General features: G+C 38.3%; 1 protein-coding gene across 7 annotated transcripts in view; it reads left to right on the forward strand.

The window, feature by feature from the left end:
• OSBPL8 (oxysterol binding protein like 8) overlaps nt 1–21659 on the forward strand; it is a 95044-nt gene that overhangs the window by 56915 nt on the left and 16470 nt on the right. For 4 of the 7 annotated variants that reach the window (XM_074902830.1, XM_074902837.1, XM_074902832.1 and 1 more), the window contains 6 exons: nt 5795–5865; nt 10389–10469; nt 11298–11399; nt 12638–12841; nt 17313–17397; nt 18526–18697. In XM_074902830.1, the coding sequence (XP_074758931.1) occupies nt 5795–5865; nt 10389–10469; nt 11298–11399; nt 12638–12841; nt 17313–17397; nt 18526–18697 (715 nt within the window). Of the gene's footprint in view, nt 1–112; nt 356–5794; nt 5866–10388; nt 10470–11297; nt 11400–12637; nt 12842–17312; nt 17398–18525; nt 18698–21659 lie in introns of all 7 variants that reach the window. The other 3 variants (XM_074902835.1, XM_074902833.1, XM_074902834.1) reach the window with 2 other exon arrangements.

A 21659-nucleotide genomic window follows, 5' to 3' on the forward strand; every position in this document is an offset into this window, starting at 1 on the left:
ATATAGTGTTGCTTGGCTTGCTGCTGATTTGGCAGCTTCTGTCTTTTCACTGCATTTTTCATGTGTGCCCTTCGTTTGTTTCTTTTTTTTCCTTTTGTATCTTACTCATCAGAATGTGAGGTAAAAGGCTGTTACTGCAACACTCTTGTTCCAACCAGCTAATGCTAACCAGCTTTTACAGAGAACATAATCCTTACACAAACACCTTAACTCATGAAGGAAGAGGGTCCAGTGCGACGTAGGTTTTCTTCATGTGCTGGGATTTCATCTGTGTTTTCTCCAAGAGCTGATGGCCGAAAGCTTGTCCGGAATGCTTCATTTGGAGGATATAACGAACTCTCTCCTGCTTTACCAGGTTTGTTTTGGTCTTGCATTTCTTAACGTACAGAAGAGAATAATTTTGACTTCAAATTTTTCAGCTTGAATGAAAGTAATGTACTGAGATGTTGGTAGAAATCAGAAAGAATATTGCTTGTATGCATTTAGATAACAGTTCTTTGTAGTGGCAAGATTTGCAGATAGGCAAGTGAGTAAGCTTATACAGCAGCAAATCTCACTTAAAAGGCATTTGTGTATTTGGTACTGACTGGAATATTTATATTGGTTGTTTGGGCTTTTATGACTGAAATTCTGTGATGTGGTTTATAAATACCTTCCTCCTTTGTACTTTCCACTCCCCCCCCCCCCCCCCCCCCCCCGACTTTCTTTAAAATAGTAAGGTACAGCAGAAAGTTTAAATTTAGCTATAACTACTAAAGAATATGTGTTTGTCATCAGTGGTTTGTCAAAAAATGACAAGATAGAATGAGTTAAGGCTAAAAGCATAGCCTTGCTAAACTCTGTAGTGCAAGATTTTTAAGACATTCAACCACAGAAAGGGCTTAAATCTTGTTTTGCTCAGATTTGTTGTCTTCTGAAAATCAGTACTGGAGTACTGAGGTGATTTTCTAGGGTTTCATTGTTCATAATGTGCACTTCTCATATAGATACCTGAACTTAAGCTGTTTACTTTAGGAAACTTTGATGCTTGAAAACGTGTTACAAGGTCACATCTGCCTGTAAGGGACGTAGCAGAAGTTGCACATTCTTACTGGAATTACTCTATATGTGTGATTTGTCTTGTGCATGCACACATACACACTTAGTTACGTAGTCCTGTGGAATGCTGTGTGGGAGCAAGAAAATATAAGCGTCTTCACTTTTTATTATATGCCTACTGCAGAAAGGCTTACTGAATTTGTCAGCCCTGGCTCTGAAGCCATGGAAAAGAGTTGGGGTACAGAGCATAGGGGTTTCAGGCTGGTGATTAGGGAGCTCTCTGCATCACTGGCTAGTGCTGGCTTGCAGAATCGCTGGAGCAGCATGTTCAGCCTCAGGCAGGTGGGGGCAGTTGCTTGGGACACCACGTTCTATTAAATTTCATGTTTTACCCTATAATGTTTCTTTTCACTCTGCTTCAGGAAATTATTAGCCTTCTACTGAGAATCTAATGCTGAGTTTTATTCAAGCTCCTCAGGAAATAAAGATTTGAAAGAGTGGAGTTGACAACTAGACATCATCCCTACCTTTAAAATAAATGCGTGTAGTTTGGTAATTACTGAAACAAAAAGGGATTTGTTTCCTATTTGCTTTCTTCCTGTATAGGATTCTACATTAAAGCTGGTCACTGTCCCTAAGTGGACAATGAGTGACTTCTTAAAACACAGAACAAATGGAGAACAGTTTTTGAATTAAAAAAATCAAGTGTGAACATACAACTAAAGGATGTTTTATCTTTTGAATCTTCTATATATCTGAAGAATTTAAACAATATGGTGGAAGGTATACTCTCTCAGTTTGGTTTAAGCAAGGAGTATTTATTACCTGTCTGAAAGATACTCATGTATAATTACAGTGAGGGCAATCTTCAATTTTTATTATTTATTTTCTCACATGACTGTGATTTTGTTTCATTGACATCTTGCATGTATAGAGTTCTGGCTGTTTCAGTTGCTTCAAGTTGTCAGGTTCTTGCATCTGTTTGAAAGCTCATCATGGGTTTTCACATAGATTTCTGCCTGAGAGTTTTGGAAGGACTTGTTGAATGCTCACAGTAGGTACTAGTGAACAGTTTCCCCCTTGGCTTCTAAGGTCACATCTTGAATTGTGACTGCACTGGGGTTGGGATCAGTTTTCAGAGCCCATGGGCCCATGATATTTTAAGACAAGCTGGGAGAAAGTCTGTTAAGACCTAGTGTTGCTCTGAACACAGTGCCTGATGTCCAGAATTCTTTAGAGGCAACAGTAGTGGAGCTTGTGTTTAAAATATTTTTCTTTTAAATCTGCAAGTGTCTTAAATAATACTGGGAGTCTAGTCTGCAGCTCTGAAGACTGAGTCATATGGCACTTGGTCATTCTCATCTAACTCTGAAGATTGCTTTCAGGATTTTAAGTATAGAAAATGATACACAAATTCAAGAGATTTGATTGAGAGGAGGCTACAGAAAGGGACTGCATCTTCAACACCTGAATTTCTACATAGTAAAATATGTGCTCAGATTGTTTTACTAAAGAGTTCCTGATTGAATTACAGAATAGGAAACAGCAAGTAAGCTAAAATATTAAACTCCAAACCACTGCTGATAAACATTGAATGTGTTCTTTTTATTAGACCCTGTCTTTGGTCTCTCATACCCTGGCAGACTTTGCTTCAGACACTGATTCAATGACTTTTTGTCATGCAATTTTCAGTACCTCTGGGGTGAACTAAACTACAAAAAGAGCAATAACACAAAGCATCACTTAGATGCGCAGCTTTCTTGGCTTTGCTGTTGTCTTTGTCAGAAATTCATAAGAAAAATTGGTTCTTTGTGAGTGGTAGAAGGAAGGGAGGAAACAGTATTTCTTGTGGTTGATTCTGTGAATGTAATTGTTCTGTTGTTGTTTCCTTGACCAAATATTTCCATTACAAAGTGTATATTGTTCTCAGCTTGGGCACATATATAGCTTCTTATGATGCTTCACTACAAATTGCCCTGCAGGTATTAGTATCAAACTGTTCTTGTTAGAAGAAGTAAGACTGCTTATGGTATTGAGGTCTCACCATCTTAATTAGAGGCTTCCTGGAAAACGCATCCTTACACTGGGTGAGTCCGTGTCTGGATCAGCACCTGATCTATGATTTATTTGTCTGTGTTCTGAGTGAGTTTATCCCTTCTACAGAGATGGACATTAAAAGTAGAATGATGTGGGATGTGAAGCTGACTGGTTGGGTTTCCTCACAGACCAAGATGGAGCAGTGCAAGGTGTTACTCTGCATCTCCCTGATTAGGGTTTACTCGCAAACCCCTCAGGCAAACCCTCTGCTGTGCCTGTAAGGAAGGGAACATTCCACATGAGTGTGGCAGCATATTTCTAAATTGGCAAACAGGCATGCCTCTTGGTCTTGAGACGCTGGAAGCAAAGAGGTGAAATTCTTTGAAACATGACTGAACTTGGTTTTGGTGTCTGATTCTCTGGGACAAAGTAGTTCTTCCTGTTTTCATTTCTGCTTGTTGATACCAATGAAAAGCTTGTTTACAAAAATAGAGACATATGTTTGTTAGATAAGGATGTGTAAAGCTCTTAAAACTGTTGTCCTTTAGAAAGCAAGCTGTGAATTATAGCTTCTCTTCTTTAAGAAAAATCCTGATTTAGCACTTCCTTGTTGATTCCCATCACTGTCTTCTATATGTGTCTATAAATAAGCAAGTAAAAATGGCAAAGACATTAGAAAATGCCTGTGTTACATTTTCAGTGGAACTTCTTTCCTAATGAGGAATTTCTTTTGGGTATGGGGTGGTTCTGGTGTGTGTTTGACTGCCTAAGACTGACATCAAATCTACTAATTTCTCTTCGAGCTAAGGCAGGTCTGTCCTCTAAGGCTCGAAGCAACCTTTGTCATTTCAGCATGTGGTGACTGATGCTGTAGAAAATGTGCTTTTGTATTTTGTGTTATATAGGAAATACAGCTTCTGGCCTCTGGATGGTCACGTGCCTTTTTTTTTTTTTTTCCCCCTGATTCTCTAGTACTCAAACTCTTCTGCATTCAAATAGTCTTCTGCATTGTAGGTTTTCCTTACCTGAACAAACCTATCATGGATGTGTTGGAGGCGTTTCAAAAGAAAGGGTTTAATGAACTGTGCACAGAGGGGCTTCTATAAGGACATATAAAGGTTTCTTTAAAGGCATGTAAGGTTTACTTCGTGTAAACATAAAATGAAATATCATGGTTCTGCAGTATATAATTTTGTAAAACCTGGTCTTAAAAAGAATCTCTGCAAAAGGTAATAAATACAAACAAAAGCCCCCAAAAGACTGATGACCAGACGAAAACTAAGAGGAATCTTTCATTTCTCATGTAACCTGAAGCCAACCTCATGCCTCTATAACTCAGTGAAACCTCCCAAGATGTATATTTGTCATAGATGAATCGGTTCTGTCTTAGAGTTTCTGGGTATTGTAAACTGTGGAAGGCGAGAAATACTAATTTACAAAAAAAAAAAAAAAAAACCAAAAATTCCTACCCTGAACAAAATACTCAACACTGCTGCAGAGAGTTAATAATTACTTTAAAGCTCATAGTTTGCCCACACATACAGACGTGCCCCTGAAGAATGTGAAATCAAACTGTTTCTCCGATAAATCTTCTCATTTTAGAGATCTGAGTACTGATTTCTATTTCAAAGCTCCAAACACATTCAAAGGGAAGCTCAGAAGAGCTTTTAGTGTCTGTTTATGCAATTTATCTGCTGATGTAGTGCCCTCTGGTGGGGTACAGCTCTAAGCTACCACTGTGGGAGCCATGCAAGGCTTTTCAGCTGCGTGGATGATTTCTGAAATTCATGTATGACTTCATAATTCTCTGGCTTCTCTTTGGAGGGCATGCACATGATGGCATTCTTACTTACTCAGATAAATGCGTTGCACAGTTTGTTTTATTCCGGTTTATAGAAGCTCTGTGCTACCATTAACCTCTTTAAAGAGAATGGATCACTGAGATATTCTGTCTCATAACCAGAGTAGATTATTTTTTCTTAAGAGGATGCTAGGTTCTCAGTATATGTTCTGTGGCACATAGCAGCTGTGCAGCAGCACTAACGCCAGTCCACCTCCCCTTTCCTTTGTCACATGTGTACTGGCTGCAGCCATTGTCTCACTTTGCTTTTTGGATAATGGGAAAGTGTGGGGTTTGTACTGCGAGTCACTCCCAGAAGATAAATGTGGGGTTTTGATGACTGTTTTAATATAAAACCTTGTAGTTATGCAGTGTCAAGTTGAAAGTTTAAATTCACAGCTAACTAAAGCGACCTTTTCCATTTTCTTGTAAAAAATCTACTTCCAATCTTAATCAGTGTTTTAGATTTGCTTTCCTGACGGTGGTATTTACAATTATTTCTAGCTACAGAAATGAGCAAACAAAAAAGGCTTTATTTAATATTCTGCTATGTGCATGCATGTATCCAGATAGGAGAGAATGAGAAGATAAAAGCACAAAAGTTTGCGCATGGTATTTACAGTTTGTCACATTATTGGATCAGGTGCAGCACCATCCAAATACAGTGGACTGTTCTTGCCTCTTAGTGGGTATTAACTTAGTTTATATTGTAGTAGCTGGTATGTTTTGAACTGATGTGATGAACTGGTGTATATATATGTTGTTTGAAAATCCAATTTGTACTTTTTAATGTGAAGCATAATTTGCAAATTTATTTTAAAGGCTAGCTCATTGTTAATGTCTTCAAATAATTTACAACAATGCTGTCTTTTCTTTAAGGTTTTGACAAAGGGAAGGACGATGTGTCACAAAACAAGGAAGATGCAGCACATTCTATGTCAAAAAGCAAGGTAAGGAAAGCAGACTCCTAATCTGGTTTAAAAATGTCAGCATGCAGAGGAGTTCTGCATTTTTAATTAAATGCAAATATATTTAATTTTCGTTGTAGATAATCTTGAAGATTACTCTTCAGATTCAGCAAAAGATAAAGATTAAAGGGGATTTCTTAATATAGTCTCAGTATTGACATCACATGAAAATCTACAGTTCAAATTAATGAAAATGAAACATGGTGTCTTCTCACTGTCGTCTTGGGGTGGGATATTGCCTCGCCAAATGTAAGGATGGATGTGGGCTGACTCTTGCTATAGAACAGAATTTAAAATCCTTTTAAGCTGTAGGTGAAGGTGCTGTTCACTGAGCTGTAGCAAATCTTTTTACAAGAATGTTAAGGAAGCTATAGTGGGAAAAGTTTTAGTTTAAGGTCTTAAATTGCCAGAATAAAACATAGTTAAGTGTAATCTGTTGTAGTCAGTTGCAAGGGCTTCTGTGCCTCAGAATTTAAGTATAAAGGCCCATTTCATTGAGGCAATGAGAGGGCAAGGGAAAGCATACTCAGTAGAATTTTAAACTAGATATAATTGCTATGCATGTTTTTGCTTTCTGGTCGTCTTGAAAATGGAAATGGAAAGGGCATGACCCAGGCAAATTCATAATCATCATTGTGTAGTCCCAAGATGAAAGAGGATCCCTGAGATGCAGTGAAAACTGAGAATGGCTGATGTTGGGAGATGGATACTGCAGTCACTAAAACCATAGCATCTTGGGGTGGGTAAACTTTAAAAAGGAAGGAAACATGAACTACCTGATCAACCAATAAGACACTTTTTATGTTGCGATACCAGGTCTTTTCTCTCCAGAGCTGTGTTTTGTTCTGGTCACAAAAATTTTTTCTTATTTGCATGTATAGTTTGCAGTAGCATTCTTATTGAGAATAAAATGTTCTTTTCTGATGGCAGTGAAATAGTAGGTACATGATGAGAGATTTGTGTAAGAAGTCATTGTAATAGCATAGAGAAAAATCTACCATAGCTATATTTTCCTTTCCCAAATTCGTTTAAATTTGTAGGTTACAGTTATAGAAGCTGTCAGTTTTAGGACATCATATAGGCCTCTCTGATACAACTCCTTTATTTGTTGTCCTGTTGTAACTCTTAAGGCACGTGAACATTTTGGTCAGCAAAAGCGCCTGGCATGTCAATGCACTGAATTTTTATCTAGCGATTTGTATGTATTTAGAACGTGGAATTCGAGAAAAAAATATTTTCAGTTGGGTGTCTCATAAAACAGGCATCTCTTCAAGACATTAAACATTAAAGAGGGAAAGACTGCATTTTGCAGAGTGGGAGGTTATGTATGGTTTGATCACTGAATAAAGTAGCCAAGTTCACTTGTTTTTCTTACTTAAGCATCACTACAGGATAGAGGTTAAATTACCCAGCTGTGTGGGTTTGTATTTTCAGCTAGGATGTCCACTGATTTTTACAGAGGCAAATGTGGTAACAGACACTTAAACGGATTGTCAGGGCACAGCAGGCATGGGCTCCTCTGTAGGAGAAGGTGATGACCTGAGGGAAATGGGGGGGATGCTTCTCCCCACTTTCACACATAGCTCTTTCCATAGTGCTCTGCTGCAAGGTTAGCCCTACAGTCTGTCAGTGCTGGCCCTGAGCACAGCCAGCAGAACCCCTAGGAGAGAGAGGGATTGTGCTCGAGGTCTTGATGGAAATTTTTCTGTGATGTTTCACATATCAGAGCCTTAAAGAGAAACATTAAAGTGATCTCAAAGTAACTTAAAGACTGTAGTAGCACTTCCCTGCCTAAATGGTGTCATCAGAATTGCAGAGGTGAGCAGGTTAGTTTCTGCAGCTGATGCTGCAGTTTTGTGATGTGTAGGTAATCATTTCAAGCTTGGTGTCTTATATCTGACTTGGAATCACAAAACTTTAAGCCTTTTACTGCATCCTAGAGCTTCACTTGTCAGGGAGATCAAGGAAGCATACCTTACCATCCAGCTTGCTTCTGATCAAAATATTTATGTTGGTCCAGAAACCTCTAACTCATTTTTGACTTGGAAATCAAGTTAATACTGTCTCTTTTAACTTGGATTTATTTCAGACTCTATTAATCATTTATCTTTGACTATCCAATTTGTTTTTTCTCTTCCTTTTTTTTTTTTTTTTTCTTTTTGGTTCTTGTCTTTCCAGGATCTTAAGTCTTTGTGTGCCATTGCTTTTGTTTGTGCCTTCCTGTTATCAAAGATGAGACCAATATTCCTATTTCTCCTAATACATGTTTTTCTTCATCCGTATTTTTGCAATTGCTGTATGTGGGGCTTGATAAGACTAGTGGTTCCTTTATAACCCACAAATAAACTTCAGGCTAACAGAAGATGGTAATGGTCTGTCACAGCTGTGGAGGTGAAGTAGCAGCCCATTTTTCTAAGTAAGGATGGAAAAGCAGTGATGACACTTGCCCAGAATATGGTACTGAATGTGCCTCACACGGAATTGCAGTAGGTTCTCTTAAAATGTTTTCTTCTTTAAAATTTTGGTCCCATCAACTTTGTGTGGATGTAACACCGAGAAGGTTACTAGCTTAAAAATATATGAATTGCTGATCAGTCTCATAATCTGTTGGACAGGTAAATACAGACCTTTATGCAGTGTCATATTAGTGAGCTTTAAAACTGAGATGGAGAGAAAATGAGGTTTCGTAACCGGTGATACTTACTGGTTTGGGGCATGACCTTTAGATTGCATTAGCTGATTCGAGACATTCATATGCATGACCTTTAGATTGCATTAGCTTTGTAGTGAGCAACTAGAATATTTATGAATGTTTTGCTTAAGTTGCACCATTATAGTTTACATAACGAATTCATTACCTCTTCTTATGTGACAGTGATAAGTGTTTTTCCCTCTTCTGTTATTACATTTGAAGTAAGGTATTTCCTTTAACTTCTAGACAGGAATTAAATTTCAAGTTCTATACTTGTCTTAAAGCTAAATTTTGAGTGTTAAGAAAATATCTTTAGTACAAAATGAAAAGGTTTCCTTCATTTTTCCAAGATGTATATGAAGTTAGCGAACATTTACTTAATGAAATTATTTTTGAGATAAAATTCCTTTTTACCAGTTACTGCACATGTTTTTGACACAAGCTATCTAACTAGACTCCTGTAAAGTCCTAGCTCTGAATTAAAGGCATCAAAATAGGATCAAAGTTAGATTGCTTTGTTCCACTTGTAAATCTTTAATTTTTACTTCTTTGGCTTGAACAACTTGTGTGTTAAGAAGAGTAGTGTTCATGTGCACTGTTTTTATTATTGGAGTAAGTTTTCTCAAAACTTGAATGTTTTTTGACTGTCATTTTATGGTATTCCAAAATAGAAATTCGGTGAATAGACTTTGCATTGTAGTCTGAGCTTTGAAATGACTGGTCAGAAATGTTGAGCAGCTTGAGAAGCAGTTTTCATAAACTGTCCTTGAATTTACACAGTTTAGAAGGTTACATTGATTTTTTTTTTTTTTTTTTTTTTTTTTTTTTGGACTAGGCAGGAACTTTGGGTCCATCCAGCTTATATTTCAAAATCTTTGTAATTTATTTGAAGTTTATATATAGTGGATACCTATTCAGTGTTCTCTGACTTTTTTTTCCCTTTTTTTTTTTTTTCTAAATGCTCTGTATCCCAAGGTGAATATTTGGTGGCTCTAGTTCCTTTTCAACTAGTAGGCAACAGATGCCAAGGAATAAACTTTGAACTTTACAAGATGTGGGGAGAGGCGGGAGGGAGAAATCATGTGGTGCTGAGGCAGCATATTGTCCTTCCATGAACAATGACTTGGGTTTCATGAACAAACCTGAGTCTTATTCCCCTGTCTGTTGCCACTGTGAGTTTCTCAGAGATGACTTGCAAAGTAAGAGCATGGGATTAGGGAGGAAGGAGCAGAACGAGTGCCATTAGTCGTCCGTTGTACTCTGATGATTTGTAGAACACTGGATCCTAGACTGAAGAGGCTATATTTTCCTTCATGGGTCATGGGGTAAGTGTCTCTATAGCAATGGATTCAGAGGAGCTGTCAAGTTATGAACGAAGATGTTGGGATTCATGTCATGGGAACGACTCTTGTGTTTAAACACCAGGATTGTCCTAAAACCTTTCCTCTGTGCTAAAATAATGCCTAACTAGCCAAGACTGCACATATCACAGGCTACATTGGCTGAATATTTACTGTGTATAGTTCAGCTTCTTCTAGAGGAATTTCAGACTTCTTTCCCATAAAACCCTTATGAAAAAATACTCCACAAATAGGTGGTGAGCAGCTCATATTACAAGTTGTGGTTTGATGGTTTTGTGTTTGGATGGCTTTTTGGGTTTTTTTAAGTGGGAGAAACAGTAGAGAAGCGGGTGGGAATGGGTACCTTACCAACGTAACTGTGTACTTCAAAGGCTTTCTAAGGTGCCTTCAACAGTAATATATCCTTGTATCTATCGTTATCATTTATTTACTGTGTGCTTTGTGAATTTCAGTCTGAATCCAAGCTTTTCAATGGCTCTGAGAAGGACATCTCTTTATCTTCAAGCAAACTTACAAAAAAGGAATCTCTTAAGGTGAATTTATTTCCAAGTAACTCCTCATGATCTATAAATGCGTTCACATAGTTTTTCCCTGTTCTCTAACAAGAAGACAAGAATGCCAAGTAGTGATGAGACCTATGGAATATTAAGTATGGTGAGAAGTGCGGTGTTGATTCTCTTCAGATGATCTTGTACTGTTACTTGAGTAAGGGCTTCTATAATGCACTCTTTAAGATGGCACAAGGTTATAGGATAACTCAGAAAACTGTAGGATTATTCAGGCTGACAGGGACCTCAGGACAATGAAATGACGAATGGAATTATCAAAGTTAAAATTTGCATGCAGTACCTGTGGTTTTTCTACTGCCTTCTTCCCCCTGCGTTGTAACAAGACCAGACTCTACTGTTTGGCAGGTATCACAACAGGAGAATCATAAAATCATTTGCCTCTAAAAGAGGGAGATACACTGCTGCAAATTTCTACTAGTGGGTAAAGACTACTTACTGATCAGATAAGCCCAAACTTGGTTTTGTACTTTACACCAGGAAAGGGGGGTGGTGGTGGTGGTTTGGTTGGTTGGTTTTCCCCCTGTGATTCTAAGAGGAATTTCAAAGTCCTCAGTCTAAAGCAAATTGCAGAAGAATCTGAAATTGATTATATCATAGCTGCTCTTAAAACACAGTATGAAATAGTTCTTCACATGTTGAAGTCAAATACTGTGTTCTAAAGCTACTTCTATGTCTGTACTGCCAATTGAATTTAGCAGATTTTTCCTCAACTTGTATTGATAGATGTCGTCTTGTGCTCTGATTACTGGCTTATGGCTGTGGCATTGTACATATTTTTATTATTATTTACAGGTTCAGAAGAAAAATTACAGAGAAGAAAAGAAGAGAGCTACAAAAGAATTACTCAGCACTATCACAGACCCATCAGTTATTGTTATGGCTGACTGGTTGAAGGTCAGAATTCAAGTGTGAAACTTGAGTTGAAGATGTAGCAGCTGCTTGCTGCTTTCTGACCAGAATAGAAAAGGCTCAATCTTTTACTTGCTGTTAATGTTTTTCTACAAGCATAGCAACCACTAATTGCATCCCAGGGTCTCTGTGCTCAAATCCTAGGGGAATTAAAGAGGAACCTAGCTCCCATTTACTGCAATCACCATAGTCACAGGCATCTTCTGTGTACAGCCATTAACTTCAGACTAGTTGACTTTATAGTTCTTTTTTTGTCTTTTTTATTTTACACTTTGAATTGACGCTCTATTATGTGCGTAACAATAGTGAAAATGGTTCAATCATACAAGATATTTGAATACAAATTTCTGTGTGTATTTCTGGTAATTTTCCTTTTCTCTCTTAAGAACTAACTGTCCCCTAATACTGATACAAAAGGTGGGGAATTAATTTTTCAAAGGTAACAGTCAGTGTCATCAACAATAGTGCAGTTAATATATTTTTATATAATTCTTTAAATTTGTAAATATATTCATTGGAAATTGTACAAAAAAAAAAAAAAAAGATGTGTTACCCTTTGTTATAGTTAGCGCCAAACAATTGCTTGTTTGGAAAAAGTTTCTCAAATTTTTGCAAAAATCAATGTAAACAGGCTAAAACATTGCTCTGAGGTCGTTGGCATTCAGTCCTACAGTCACAGAAGTAATTAAAATCCAGAGTTGACAGAATTGATGCAAGCAGTCTAATCAGATGTGCAAATTCAGGGACTTGAAAGGATCTTATATTTCCTATACAGGTTGAAGCTAACAGCTATTATAAGAGGTTTTATCTAAGAAATCCAAATATATCTGCATTATTTTGTGAATATCCTGTTTTTCTTATCAGACATCTGCCCCTATTTTTAGAGGAACTCTTTTTCCACAGATTATCCTATTTTCATGCTAGTGATAAAGTATGTTCCATATAGGAAAATTCGTGAAGGTTTCAGATGAATTGTCATACTTCCTATATCTGGATGTGTGTACCTATTTGAAGAATTAGTATTCATCAAGAAAGATTAGAAGAGTGAGCACTGAAAATTGTACCTTTGTATTGTCTTTGATAAACCTGGATAAACTTTTGATAGACCTCAGAAACTTTGTTTGAAATAAAAACTAATAAATAATTTCAATTTTAATTTTCATTTTGTGAAGGGGGATGGTTTTGGTATTGGCATCACTGAGATGTAACTGTTTATCTTCTAGATTCGTGGTACCTTGAAAAGCTGGACCAAACTGTGGTGTGTACTGAAACCAGGAGTGTTGCTTGTTTACAAAACCCCCAAAAATGGCCAGTGGGTAGGAACAGTGCTCCTCAACGCTTGTGAACTCATTGAGAGGCCTTCTAAAAAAGACGGCTTTTGTTTCAAACTTTTTCATCCTTTGGAGCAGTCCATATGGGCTATAAAGGTTAGTGGTAGCATATATGGTTCTTAACAGATGACTAGCATTAGCCAGCTATGAGTAAAGGCAACCTTAATGAAAAGCTGAACTGCTTTTTCTGTTAGAACTTTAATGGCTTGTTTATTCTGAATATAAACCTTCGACATCTAGTCCTCTTCATCACCAGAAGTATTTGATTTATTCTGCTCTGTATACTTAAAGAGCTTCAGAAGTGTGGTGTGCAGAGGGATGCCATTAAAGAGGTTAATGCCATCACTGGCAATCATGTAAGCAGAAGGAATGAGCATATAACATTGTATTTTACAACGAATTTTAGTTGAACCTGAGAAATTAAGGAGGGAGGTGATTTGCCAAAATGAAAGAGTTGAGATGTGTTATAAACACTTCTTGGCTTCCAACCTTATATTCCTGTAATAAAATGAGAGCCTAGTTCAATTTGCTTGTAAGAGTAGAAATTCAGATTACTGCCTTGTGCAATAATAGCTTATATTTCAACTGGTTAGCCAGTTGTGTACCTTGTTGGCTACAATTTTAGGAAGATAAATGTTTTCCTTCAGTTCTGATGTCTGTTTGCTTTGTCATATGAAGTATTGTGAGCAGCTCTTATCTGTAAGTGTTGAAAAGCACAGTGTGTTCTGCACAGCAAAGGTTTATTTCAATTTCTTGTTAGAATCTGTAACATTTGCTATTACTCATTGTTTATACTCTAGTAAGGAAACTATTGTAGTCCTTGTTTTGTGTTTATATGGAGAGGGGGTGTGAAAGCACAGCACAAGTGAACATATTTACCTCCTGAAATGACATTTTGCTTTAGATGAAAATACTGTACAATATTAGGACCTTTGTCATAATAAATTATTTATGCCCTCTGCAACATACATCTTAAGAGAGCTACTAATTGTGAGATTGCATTTTCTGAATCTTAAATGGATATAGATGTACTGTCACATCTGTAGAATATGCTGCATTGATTTTGCCTTCCTTATCTCAGACTGGGAAGTCAGGCAGCTAGTATAATTCCTGGTGTGTGTTTGTGGTCTTTCTGAATTGTTATCATTATCAATGTTATCTAAATTTACCAAACTTAGATCAAATCTTTTGTAGATGCCTTTGAATAACTTTATTTTAATATTGCTTAGGAGAACTTTTCACTAATTAGTGGTGATCTCACATTTGCAGAACACAAACTTCATATCCTTTTTCGAAGCCATAGGGTTTGGTGTTAATGTGCTTTAGTTATTTATGATCATGTATACATACATTGCAAAGTGGTGGCCTGCCTGCAGAAGATCACAAATCAGTCTTATATTTCTTTATTGCTTGGCAATGAGAAATGGATTTGTTTGTTTTTTTAACTAGATATTTAGAATTTAGAGGACATGCCCCACCAGATTTTTACTTTTTTAAGGTAGGTCAAATTTTGAACCTGAACAAGTTGATATTGTCCATTCTAAATGTGCTGAGAGCTGGAGTGGCGTTTGTTCATTTTGGTATGGCTATTTGCAGTTGAGAATTACTGGATTTAATTAGACAAAAGGCCTTGAAGTTTGAAACCTTTTTCTGCCTTGTTTACCTAGTCAATTATAATGTCCTAGTTACAGATTTATTACCATGAGGCAAACTTTCATGAGTAATAGCAATTGATTGATTTACAGAGTAGATTTTCCAGAATGAGCCTGAAGTCTAAGGCAAAATGAGCCTTGTTTGCAGTCAGTTCAGGAAGGTGATGTTGCAAGAAACAGTTACACATGTACCACAGGATATGTTCTCACTTAAACACACATCCCATAGTGTGTCCTTCTGGCAGACTGCAAATTCTCTTCTGCAGTAGTTTGTGGCCAGTCACTTCACACGCTCCGTTAAGTCTGTTGCTGTGGTCTCTGATGTTCCTCCTGCACTCTGAGGTAGCTGATACGCTGTACCTTGTCCTCTCTTTCTCATGTGCCCAGTCCTGATGCCATTTCAATTTTCTAAAATTAGTAACTAGAAGAGTTACTGCAAATAATTTCTCATGAATAAATTTCATCAAGTCTGACTGCTTATCAGTTTTTATTGCTTCCTCTGAATGTCCACGGCATTTGAGTTTTATTGCCATGAATATTCTGTAGGAAGTAAATTTCAAATGTTTTTTTAATCTAGTGGAATTTTAAACTTGACAGTTACCTTGTATTGAAGTAGTTGTACCATCATTCTGTCAGGAACAGAAACAATTCAAAGTCCCCTAACAAATGCAAAGTAATGTCTCTTTTGTACAGAACATACTGAAAATTGATTTTGAAACCATAATGGGTGATATCAAAGAGAAATATCCAGTGCTTTTGGAACAGTAATCAGAGGAAATCAAGATACACAAGCATCTATTCCAAAATAAGTCAAGTCTACTTAAATGTTTGCTACAAATTCTTCATTCTGTTTCGATCAATGTATTGTCAAAGCACCTAGGAGAGTATAGCTTCTTTGCATTTTAAAAAACCCAACCCAAACACCAAAACCACACTTCATTTCTAAATTACAGTTGTCTGGCACAGAGTAAGTAGTGTACCCTGCGTGCTCACAATATAGTCCAAAAGGCAGAGGTCTGCCCCATACTTAGTCTGTGACCTGAGACTTGTGACGGCTGAGGCCTTTGCATGGCACAGGTGCACTCACGGTGCCACGGTCCCCTCTGTGCAGCGCCCCAGCATCTCTCCCACCCCTGCCTGGCGCTTCACTGCACCTCAGTGCTCTCCCCTCCCTGGGGGCCTGGTGAGAGTGAGACCTGTTCCCTGCCTGCCCGCCCTCGGGGCCAGGAGTGCTCATGCATGGGGTTGTCCCTCCAGGATCTCTTTACCCTCTGACTCCTAATCCCGTTTTGCCACTTCACCAAAGACTTTTTGTAGACGCACCTTTCCGCTCCCTCAGAGGGTGACTGAGGTTTGGAATCTTGTTTCTAACGCTCAATTTGCTGTTACTCCCTGCTGACTATTCAGGAGTTTCTGAACATCATTTACACCAGCACCAGCTTGCCTATATTGGTATTTAAGTGTCACCAAGACTCCTTGTTACCTGCCTCTCACTCTCAGAAATGTTCTGGCTGTTTCATTTGCTTGCTTCTAAAATATCTGCCTTTACCTGCTTTTGCTCAAAACTTCTGCTGGCTTTCCAATTCCCTCTTCTAAGCCTTGTACTGACTTTTCATTAGGCTTCTCTGGGGGAAATAAGTCATGACCAAAATGTATTAACTCAGCAGTTAGGCAGACTTAACCCAGCTTTCAACAATAGCTTCAAGTATGTTTAATACAGCCCTCTTTGCCTATCAGTTGTCTTAAAGTTACGATAGGTAAAATTTTTTTGAAAGGGTTTTAAAATGGTTGTTTAGCATTTTATTCCAAAATGAAGCTCAAAAGAAATGGAAAGGTCTTTTGGATTTTATTTTTTTTTTAAATTTGTGAAATAATCAAAATTAAATTTTGGCATTTTACATCATCTGTGTGTCTTCTGGTTGAACTTAGTGTCAAGGTGTCCTGCTGATAGCTTTATAGAGAGACTTAAGCATCTAAATGTCATTTATGGACCTGGGCATCATCTTTTTTTTTCTTATTTAAATGATAAGCCTACATTTAGGCACCTAAATATTTTGTGGGCTTGACTAGTGGATAGGTAGAGAGGTTGAAGTGGAAGGAGGGAGGGAGAAAGGATGAGTGGGTTCCTAGAGCAATACCTGATGTTTGGATGGGAGAAGTTATTTCCTTTTTATTTAAGTATGAATTGACTTATCTGTCTTCTGAAGACAGGCAAAAATCGTGCAGTTCTGGAGTATAGGATGCTGCTGAGACACCAAACACATTGTCACATAAAGTAAGCATGAAGTGGATCACTGAAGAGGGCCTCCCATTCTCTTCAGGGGTTTGGCTTGCCTTTGTGTGTCTCTGTGCTATGAACCATTCCTTATAGGAATTGAGAGAAACCTTTGCTCTAATCAAGAGACCATTGCTCTTAAACCACCCCACAGACATGTCTATTGTTTTGCTTGCTTTCAGTCTTACTTCAGCTGAAATACTGAGCTGAAGAGGAATAGCTTGTCCCTTGTGATCTCTCTACACCCATCTGCAGGAATCCCCAAACAGTGAGAGAACCTTCCCCATGGTGTTCTTTTTGATGCTTTTGTCATCTTGCTATAAGTAGCATCAGCAGAGCATTTGCAAGTTACTGTGCCAAGTCTGATTTACAAAAAAAAAAAAGCCACCAAAAATTATTTGAATCCTAAAGACCATTCTTTTTAAAGTGCAGTTGAACTGGGAACTATACTTAGAATGAAGTCTTTGAAGAAGAAATCCAGTAAAAGAGGGCTGTCCATCTTTCCATTCATGTCTTCATTAGATGTTGCTGAGTGACAGTAAATAGCCCTGCAGTGTGTCAGCTTGTTATTATGTTGAATGATAAACTGTAAAACTGAATTAAAATACCTGATGCTGTTTCATGTTTTGTGTATTTCAAGGGTCCCAAAGGTGAAGCAGTTGGTTCTATAACTCAGCCATTGCCTAGCAGTTACTTGATCATCCGAGCCGCTTCAGAATCAGATGGTAAATAGATATTTCAGTGTTTTTCCAGTGACAGCAGTTAGTTATTAGAAAGAGATGGTTTCAGTTGTCTTACTATGTCTTATTACAGCACTGTGATTGCAGTTTAGTCATTGTTAAGGTTCTACCTTAACTTGGTGCATTCAGTTGTGTTGGTACTAGTACTTTTTCATGGTTCTTAAAGGAAGATCTTGACCTGAATAAACTGTCATTCAACTCCTTGCAGTTCCCTGTGATTTTAACTATATTAATGTATGTCTACATACTCGAGTTAGTTAATTTCTGAAGTGCTAATGTGGACATACTTTCTTTCTAATGAAAGCGTTTGTGTATTACAAAGTCTAGCAGTTACACAGAGTTCTAGTAGTAAGAATTCCTTCAAAGTAGAGTTTTGTAACACCCTTCCTTACTGGGCAGGTGGTGGTCAGTATCAGTGCAACCAGCTTCAGAGGTAACAATGCGGAAACAAAATTTAAGACTGTGGTGTAATCTTTTTAGCAGCTGCTTTCAATCTACTTGTTAATTAAGCATACTGCTGCAGACTTTTGAAAATAGGACTGGATTTGCCTTTTGTATTGGAAAATAGATTAGACACATGGAAGTGAAGAAATAAGGAGTGGGAAGAACACACTAATTTGTTTAGTTGCTTTTTGCCAAAACTTCAGAATGTCTGCTATTTTATATTGAAATGGCATTTATATGCTATCATTATAGTTCCTTTTCCACATTGTTATTGTATTATGTGAGCAAATTTTGCCAACTGATGCAGTTACTTAGTCATCAAAACTAGAGGAGGGCTGCAGGCAACTTTGGAGGAGTTCAACAGTCAGGGCCTGGGTGGAACCATACTTGCATTAAGGGAGAAATGCTGGAATATGATATAACAGAATCATGATTTACTTTGCTTGTCCTGAACCTTGAAGCATCCCTTGTACCAGAGCTGGGTAGTTCTGAGTTGCTTTTGTGTCCCTACCAGATTATAAAATCCAGTGCATGTAACATGGAACAACTCTGAAGCGTGTCTTCAAAGGCAATGTAAGCAGATCCAAAAGGACTGTGAAATTAGGAAATGGAAGTTGTATAGTTCAGTTAAATCCTTAATTTTTAGTCTAATAATAAATTTGTCTTCAGGGAGGTGTTGGATGGATGCTTTGGAGCTGGCACTGAAATGTTCAAGTCTGCTTAAACGTACAATGATTAGAGAAGGTAAAGAACATGATTTGAACTCTTCAGCAGACAGTACTCACGTCTCTCTCTATGGTCTGCTTCGTGCTAACAACTTGCACAGTGGAGAAAACTTACCGTAAGTGAATCAATTACTAAACCTCATTGTCCTTTCAGCAGAACCTTGTAGTGATAACTTCTCCACAGGGAGAATGTCTTCCTAAGATTGCCATTCTTTTTGCTCCTGAATTCTCTTTATATGCCTTATTTGCACTGTGTTTTATATTGTATGTGGATAAAACTAAAAAATCTTTTTTCAAAGTGGATACAGAGGAAAGTTTGGCCCAAGGAACTCGAAGTTGAGTATCCCACCAGTATGTACTCGGTTAAGCTGTTAGAAGTGTTTTTTTTTGTATCTTGAAATTGATTTCTTCTGGGCTTCACCTGAAATAAGAAGTTTAGTACATGTGACAAGAGTTGACAGATGTGAATATAAGTTGCTGTTCTTTGGTTAAAGAAATGAATAATCCTATTGTTATTTAAATGGTTTAATCATGTCTTGGCTTCGAATCATCAGATGGATGAATAATGATTCAGTCACCCTATTATATTAAATGCAAAAAATTTGAAATTATCTGATGTCACCTGGTATCTAATGTCTGAGTGGCCTTACGTAACTCCATTTATTTCAATAAATACTTTCAGCCAGACTTTTGGGAACATAAGCTTTTGTGGAAATATTATTAAATGAGCATTTCAAAAGAATGGTGTTTTCAGTCGTGGTACCAAAATGCATTAGAAAATATAGAAGATTTATTCCTTTACTTGTAATAATTGGGTCTGAAGCTGAGCACTATGCACAGTTTCTCTCAGTTATCTTTTACCAATTCGATGTACTTTCAGGTGGATGTGAATTTATTTCAAATAATTCCTCCTACCCATGGAGATTTAGCTGCCCATCTGTCTTTTCTGGGTGGACAAGAATTTTGTATGGCTGTTAAGAGTATGCCTCTATGTGGGAGACAGAGAACTTGGACTGGGAGAAGTGCAATTCTTTCTGGCATAGGTAGTCTGAGAAAAGTACAGAAAGGGCAAGTTATTGCCCCTGGCCCAGATTCAGGGCCCTATCCATACAACCAAGCAGGCTCAGCTACAGTTTTTCTTCTTCTGTTGTCTCTTGAAGACAATACAACTGCTGTGTATGGTTCATCTGGAGATGTGTACTCATGAATAGTAGTTTAATATCAGTAGCTGGCCCAGATTACAATCACAGCAATTAGCTGCAACTGTTAAGTCTAATTAAGACTAATGGTTTAATTAAGTAGATATCTGGATATAGCATATTCTAAGGGTATTCAGTGTGTTTAACTACCTAAGCAACAAAACCTGCAGGCTTAGTTTTAATGGAGTTGGAAGGAGAGGGAGAAGAAAGATGAAAGCAATTTTAGCTTCAACTGAGAGGTAGCATTCTTAAGTACATTAATAGCAAGAGGAGGTCCAAGGGAATTGTTGGACTGGTACTCGTTGAAGATGATCACCGGAAAAGTAGGGATGAAGGAAAAGCATGAGACATTCACTGCTTTTTTTCCCTCAGTCTTTAATAATATTAGTAGATCTTACTGCCTGATCCTCTGAGTTGGTGGGACATGAGTGTGGGAACAGTGACTTTTCATTTGTGGACGCTGAAATTGTAAGAGACCAGTTGTAGCAGCTGAATATTCATAAGTCCATGGGGCCTGATGGGATTCATCCCGGAGTACTGAAGGAGCTAGTGGATGTCATGGCAGAATCCCTCTCAATCATCTACCAAAGGTCTTGGGAGACTGGAGATGTCCCCGCTGACTGGAAGCTAGCCAACATTATTCCAATTTACTAGAAGGGTGTCAAGGAAGACCCAGAAAACTACAGACCTGTTAGTCTAACTTCAGTACCTGGAAAAATTATGGAGAAGATCGTACTGGGTGCTATTGAAAGACATTTAAAGAACAGTGCAATCCTTGGGCACAGTCAACATGGGTTCACAAAGGGAAAATCCTGTTTTAACTAATTCAATATCTTTCTATGATAAGGTCACCTGCCTAGTGGATGAAGGGTAGGTGGTAGATGGAGTTTTCTGGATTTTAGTAAGACTTTTGATACTGTTGCTCACAGCATCCTTCTGGACAAATTGTCAAGCTGTGAGATGAGCAGATTCACAGTGCTCTGGGTGAAGAACTGGCTGAAGGGCAGGGCTCAAAGGGATGTAGTGAGTGGAGCTACATCTGGCTGGCAACTGGTCACCAGCAGTGTTCCTCAGGGTTCAATCCTAGGGCCTGTTCTGTTCAATACTTTTGTCAGTGATCCGGATGCAGGAGTTGAATGCACCATCAGCACGTTTGCTGACAATACCAAAGGAGGTGCTGTGGACTCTCTTAAGGGATGAGACACCTTGCAGAGGGATCTAGACAGATTGGAGCATTGGGCATTCATCTGTGGCATGAAATTTACTAACAACAAATGCTGGATTCTGCACCTGGGACAGAATAACACCAGACACAAGTATAAATGGCAAGAGGAGTGGCTGGAGAGCTGCCCTGCAGGAAGGGATCGAGGAGTGCTGGTTGGCAGTAGGCACAATATGCAGTGTGCTCTGGCAGCTGAGAGGGCAAACTGCATCCTGGGGTGCCTCAGACACACTCAGGCTCACCTGAGGATGTAAAGGTCCTTGAATAAATCTGAAGAAGGGCAACAAAGCTGGTGAAAGGTCTGGCAGGCATGTTCTGTGACGAGTGGCTGAGGACTTTGGGTTTGTCTGGTTTGGAGAAAAGGAGGCTGAGGGGCAACCTCATTGCTCTCTCCAGCTTCCTGAGGAGGGGAAGTGGAGATGGAGGTGCTGATCTCTTCTTCCTGGTATTTATTTATTGGTAGCATGTGTGGGAATGTTTCAAATTTACATGAAGGGAGGTTTAGACTGGCTATTAGGAAGCATTTTTTTACTGAGAAGGTGGTCAAACGCTGGAGCAGGCATCCTAGAGAGGTGATCAATGTCCCAAGCCTGTCAGCGTTTGAGGCATTTGGGCAATGTAACGTGCTTTAACTGTTGGTCAGCCCTGAGGTGGTCA

Source organism: Athene noctua, chromosome 3, assembly GCF_965140245.1.
Source record: "Athene noctua chromosome 3, bAthNoc1.hap1.1, whole genome shotgun sequence".
Classification (NCBI taxonomy): Eukaryota; Metazoa; Chordata; class Aves; order Strigiformes; family Strigidae; genus Athene; species Athene noctua.